The sequence below is a fragment of the Clupea harengus genome, chromosome 14 (assembly GCF_900700415.2).
Source record: "Clupea harengus chromosome 14, Ch_v2.0.2, whole genome shotgun sequence".
NCBI classification, from domain to species: Eukaryota; Metazoa; Chordata; class Actinopteri; order Clupeiformes; family Clupeidae; genus Clupea; species Clupea harengus.
This window is the reverse complement of record NC_045165.1, coordinates 6,125,516-6,131,856: the sequence shown is the minus strand read 5'-3', so window position 1 is coordinate 6,131,856 and position 6,341 is coordinate 6,125,516. Positions and strand designations below refer to the sequence as shown.

Below are 6,341 nucleotides of genomic sequence, written 5' to 3'. Positions count from 1 at the left end.
AGGAGAGCAATGAAGATGACGCTGACCCTTCCCAAGACCTGACAGAAGATCATATAGAGCATCCGTATGCGATGGATTCAGAGAGGGCGGAGTTGGGGGGTTTGGGCGATCTACTGTGGGAAAATGACCCAAACAGCAGGAAGGATCCTGCTTTCTCCAGGTATGATGCAGTGGAGCGGTTCTTGAGGACAGGGACATTTTCAAAGGAGTTGATTCCGGACATGAAGCACTATATCAGAAGAGCCTCAAAGCGCTTCAGTCTGGAAGGTAATCTAAGTCGCATTCAATTACACTTGCAGCATCACATAACCGCATTCAATTACACTTGCAGCATCACATAACCTATTTTTGTCTTTGCATACCCCACTCATAACTCCAATTCCGTCCTGTCCAGGTGATGTTCTGTACTACTGCGGAAGAACTGGACTCCGAAGAGTGCTTCGAAGTCGAGTGCAAGTCAATACGGTGTTGAGGGAACATCACGATAACCAAGGTCATTATGGCGCACACCGATGCATGAGAAACATCACTGAGAAGTTCTACTGGGGAACTCTGATAAGGGACATACGACTGTGGGTTGGCAACTGTCAACTCTGCCTGAATATGGATGAAACATCCCAGAACTTTCACTGCTCTGTGAAGGGCTGCTACACTCAAAATGGGCCGGTGGAGAGAAGTCTGGGCCTGACCTTTCATCGGTAAGGGAGCGTCCATCCACATGACAGAATTGTATGTAATTTTATAAAATGAACATGTGTATTGACCACGCCTGTTTATCAACCACAGTTTAAGTTGTGCCACGTAAAACTAAATACCACGTTGTTGTGGTGCCAATACTACTAGTCATTTAAAAGTTGTTGTATGAAGGGATTGGGCATTTCAAGCAAAAATACTATTGTACAGCAGAATCTCACAGCGCCACACACATTTGTGATAGTAACAAGGTTATGTCTCTGGTAGTAACGATTTAGGGGAGAGCCGTAGTGCTGTGTCAGTGGTCAGTGTCCCACACCAAGCACAGATCTAGTGCCCTGAGAACCCAGGCTCGTGTCTGGGGTCATTCCTCAAGCCCCTTCCCCATCTCTCTCTACTAAGCCCAAAAATCAAATGTTTTGTAGTATGTAATGCCTGTCACTTAATGTCTGTATGGTATTTCTTTTACATCTGTATACTTTTCATATTGACTGACTTATCAGAGGGTAGAGAATACTTGAAAGCATTGGATGAAATTAGGATAAATGTGAGCATGTCATGTTAGGCACCTCAGGCTGTATTATTCACTGTAGCCATTAGCAATCTGAAGCTAACCAATAACGTCTTTATTGCTACCTTTCATTGATTCAGGCTTGTTTCTGTAGATCATCCCCTCATGTTACATTTATCAACAGGTTTCCTTTCGATGACCCCGAGAGGCTCAGCCAGTGGATCAAAAACACAAACAGAAGCACGTGGTCTCCACACACCAGATCAGTGGTCTGCTCCAATCATTTCACTGAAGACTGCTTTGAGCTTGTAGGCAGGGAGAAGCTGCTGAAAAGTCATGCTGTTCCCACCTTGTTACTTGGCCATTCTAGTATAGAGGTATGATGAGAAGGAGTAGTTAGCATGCCGCCAATCTCGTCTGGAAATGTCACATACCACATATTTGTTTTTGTCTCTTCATACAGGGAGCACAGGGCTCAGATGTGGAAAATAACTTGGAAAATACCCAGCGCACCTTTTTCTCAAAATATGACGCTGTGCACAAATACTTGAGCGAAGGCGCCTATCCTCAAGGTTTGAATGGTGTGGAAAAAAATACACTGCGGAGACTCTGTCAACGATTTGCTGTACATGGTAAGCCTGTTAAATGTATTCAAAAGGTGGTGTATTATTTAGGGATGGGAATCGAGAACCGGTTCGGTTTGAGAACCGGTTCTCAGTGGGTCGATTGCTTGGAACCGTTAGCCAAAGCATCAATTCCGCTATCGATGCCAGTGCCGTTGCGCATGCGCAATGACGTACCTGTACGCATCTTTGTTTTGTTTAGACCGCAGCCAACATGGTGTCTAGGCAGAAGCGTTCAAAAGTGTGCTCATATTTCACGCAAAAAGATCACCTCAGGTCCACTTGTAAGGCTTGCAAAACGTCTATTTCGAAAAAGGGGGGGGAAATACTTCCAATATGCGGAAACATTTGTCCACTAAGCATGCAAGAACTTTGCAGGAATGTCACGTTTTCGATACGCTACGTAGTGAAGATAATGTTAATGAATCTCAACAAAGCAACAGCAGCGCAGCTAACGTTAGCGCTTCATCCGTAAATCTCGAAGGGAAACTCCTCCACACCCTGTCTGTTGTGTTAGTGCCATTTGTTTCATTGTGTAAACCAGCTTTCACTATATGAATAATCTCCATTCCCATTTTGAGAGTTTGTTGACCTATTCTTAGTTTTTTTTTATATGTAAATGTATACATACAGTGGGGAAAATAAGTATTTGAACCCCTGCTGATTTCGCAAGTTTGGCCACTTGCAAAGAAATGTGTGATCTATAATTGTAATAGTAGGTGTATTTTAACAGTGAGAAACAGAATATCAACAAAAAAATACAGAAAACTGCATTTTATAACATTTATGACAATTTGCATTTGATGCAGAAAATAAGTATTTGAACCCCTAGCAAAACATGACTTAGTACTTGGTGGAATAACCTTTGTTGGCAAGCACAGACGTCAGACTTTTCTTGTAGTTGGTCACCAGGTTTACACACATCTCAGGAGGGATTTTGGTCCACTCCTCTTTGCAGATCCTCTCCAAATCCTTAAGGTTGCGTTTTCAATGGGAGGGAATGAGGGAATGAGGTTCAAGCCCAATATTCCACATTACATGGCCCCATCCATAGTCCCCTCGATGCAGTGGAGTCGTCCTGTACCCTTGGCAGAGAAACAGCCCCAAAGCATAATGTTTCCACCTCCATGCTTGACGGTGGGGATGGTGTCATATTCAGCATTCTTCCCCCTCCAAACGCGGCAAGTCGAGTTGATGCCAAAGAGCTTGATTTTGGTCTCATCTGACCACATCCTGTCTCCCAATCCTCCTTAGAATCATTCAAGTGTTCATTGGCAAACTTCAGACGGCCCTGTACATGTGCTTCCTTGAGCAGGGGGACCTTGCAAGTTCTGCAGTACTTCAAACCATTACGGCGTAGTGTGTTGCCAATGGTTTTCTTGGTGACTTCTTGAGATCATTCACAAGCTCCCCCTGTGTAGTTCTGGGGTTATCCTGCACCTTTCGGATGATCACCGATACCGCACAAGGGGATATCTTGCATGGAGCCCCAGACCTAGAGCGATTGACAGTTGTTTGGTGTTACTTCCATTTACGAATAATCACACCAATAGTTGTCTGCTTCTCACCAAGCTGCTTGCCGATGGTTTTGTAACCCATTCCAGCCTTGTGCAGGTCTACAGTCTTATCTCTGACGTCCTTGGTCAACTCTTTGGTCTTGCCCTTGGTGGTGAGGTTGAAGATGTGAAGTATGATTCTTTGGACAGGTTTCTTTTATTCACCTCACCAGTTGAGATCAGGTGTACCTTGTTAGGCCTAATGAGGACTAATCTGTGTGCTTCTTGGGCACATAACTGGTCATTGGGAGCCAGAATTCTTGCTGTTTGCTTGGGGGTTCAAATACTTAATAAAGTTATAAATGTTATAAAATGCAGTTTTCTGGATTTGTTTGTTGATATTCTATTTCTCACTGTTAAAATACACCTACCATTACAATTATAGATCACACATTTCTTTGCAAGTGGCCAAACTTGCGAAATCGGCAGGGGTTCAAATACTTATTTTCCCCACTGTACATACTGTATCTGCTATGCATCATCTATTCAGATAATATGATATAAAAGAAAATTATATGAAAATAAAATGTACTATCCCTTGCCCAATGAGAATCGATAAAGAATCTGATTGATTAGCAAAATCGAAAACGGAATCGCTAATATCTTATCAATTCCCATCCCTAGTATTAATTGTGGGAACTATTTCTCTTTTGCACATTTGTAGCTAAGAATTGAATTTAACCTGTTCTGTGTCATATGTACAGTACCTGTCTCACCGGTGTTGATGAAGATATGAATAATTATTTACTTTTAGATTTAACAGAGAGAAAAACAACCCTTCTATGTTTTTCACATCTGCCTTCTATGTTCTTCAGATGGTGTACTTTTTTCCAACTTAAACCACAACCGACGCAGAGTGGTCAGGAACAAAGAGGATGTCCAGGCCACCCTCACGGCATACCACAATGAGATGAACCACCTGGACGTGGACAAGTGCATCACGCTCATCTCCAAGCACTTCGACTGGGGCTCGCTGAGGGCCGATGTCCGGTGTTGGATCCAGAGGTGCGAAGAGTGCTTTGCTGCCCGTGCGCCTGCCCGGCAGCCCTGTGCCAGTCCAGCCAGTCTACAATACAATGACCATGAATATTTCAGCCAGACCCAGGCTTCAAGGTGAGCGCTTGAACGCACAAGGTGTTTATAGCGTTTAGAAGCGTTTCGGTGAATATCATTCAGGAGTCGCTTTCAGGAACATAGCATATTAGTAGGGAAGCCACTATTTACCTTTGCTGTTTTGCTTCATGACCACTGTTTTGTTGTAGCTTCATAATATCACTTACTGATCAGCACTTAATACGTTCAGTAAGGATACAATGATGTTTTTCTTCTCCAAGTCCTTTAGCCACAGACACGGTCAGCTCAACAGCTGGGGACGTGGAACGAGTCAAGGCTGTTGCTCAGGCAGAGCCAGTGGAATCAGTTCACCTGGGCTCTGGCACATCTGGGTATCATGCTGTTAAGAGAAGTGCTCCTCTGGATAGCGCCGGACTTCCGCCAAAGAAGCGTAGAAAAGATGGAGATGTGCTCCCCATGTCCAGCGCCTTACAGAAGTATGTACCACTCAGATTTCTTCTATGGATATTTAATGAGATGGTGGCTGTAGAAATTACAGACACCACATCTCTGTTCCAAATACATACAGTCAGTTGGTCTTTTTGATTCTGTAGTTCCCAGGTCCATTTGGATAAGGGTTTGCCAATGCTGGACAGGATGGAACCTTTGCGTGCAAGGACAGTTTTGCAACAGTGCTCACAAGCAATAATTCAAATACATAATGCAAGTTACCAAAGGGTAAGATATTTTGCATGAGGGTAGTTTCCTCTTTTCTGCGGCTGTTTATTCCTTATTGTAAATAACTGTCTTTATTGATGCAGATGACAGTGTTGAACAGACTGACAGACCTCCCTTCTAAAAGCTTTCCCAATGCATCCCTTAAAAGTTTAAAAAGTTTGATTGTAATTTCAACAAAGCAGATGTTATCACCTTCAAAAAATATAACGTGTTGTTATTTACATTACGTCATATGAAATGTGCTGTTTTATAGATTGATGCTGGCTTAGTGATATATTTGAGTTTTTCCAAAGAGGCCACAGAAGAGATTATCCCAAAGATGGGTGAGTACGAAATACTATATCAGTTTAGTGCCAAAAATGACTCAGATAACAACAGCATACAGACCTTTGGGTTCTCTTTCTCAACAGTGAGAACCTTGCTGGAGGCCAAGTTGTTCCATGTCGGAGGAGGAGAACCCTCATCTGTGCTTGATCTTCCTGGGAGTGTTCTCATAGTTCCACAAGACTCCCTAACAGGAACACTGAAAAACTGCAAGTTTCAGTATTTGCAGAGAATTGATGCCTTCAATGGACAGTGGCTTTACAAGATCTTTGTGTACCAGTGTGAGAGAGCTTTGGCATCTTCCAAAAGGAGTGTGGAAGCCAAATGTGTTGTCAAGTATGGGGTTTACGGTCAGAAACAGACCATTTACCTCAGTTCAGATGACCCACTCACTCATGTTGTGGAATTCTAGAAACACTTGTTGTTCAGAAGTTCTATTTGGACGGAAATACTTCTGTGGAATTTTACACAGATTTTTTTTTCAGTATCTGAAAATATTTGGTGTATTATATGTGAAAATCAAATAAAAAAATAACAAAATCAGATGGTACAGTGTTTGCATTTATGTCATTTCATTCAAGAACCATGGACTGAACCTCTGCATTTGCCCTAGTGAAAAAATACTTTTGGGGTAAGCAGGTACTGGTTTCGACCTTCTAGGTTGATGGGATGCTGCCTCTGGACAAATAGTGCCACAGAGTCTCAATAGAATGAAGATCGGGGCTTTGACTTTGCCATTCCAGAACATTCACCTTTCTGTTTTTGAGCCACTGCAGTGCTGCATTGGTCATTGTCCTTTTGAAAGATTAATTTTCATCTGCCCATGAAACCTTTCCCATCTGA

General features: G+C 42.8%; 1 protein-coding gene across 2 annotated transcripts; it reads left to right on the top strand.

Annotated features, from left to right (window-relative positions):
• The first annotated feature begins 368 nt into the window (after window positions 1–368).
• Window positions 369–6,031, top strand: LOC116223564. 2 transcript variants are annotated; one of them, XM_042709789.1, is made up of 8 exons: window positions 369–698; window positions 1,389–1,581; window positions 1,668–1,836; window positions 4,199–4,496; window positions 4,718–4,933; window positions 5,051–5,174; window positions 5,428–5,497; window positions 5,585–6,031. In XM_042709789.1, exons 1-8 carry the CDS (start codon window positions 517–519, stop codon window positions 5,908–5,910), a joined length of 1,578 nt encoding a protein of 525 aa, XP_042565723.1. In that variant the 5' UTR covers window positions 369–516; the 3' UTR covers window positions 5,911–6,031. The 2 variants fall into 2 exon arrangements, with proteins under 2 accessions (XP_042565723.1, XP_042565724.1); XM_042709790.1 differs by having other exon boundaries at window positions 5,468–5,497; window positions 5,585–5,648.
• Window positions 6,032–6,341: the final 310 nt, after the last annotated feature.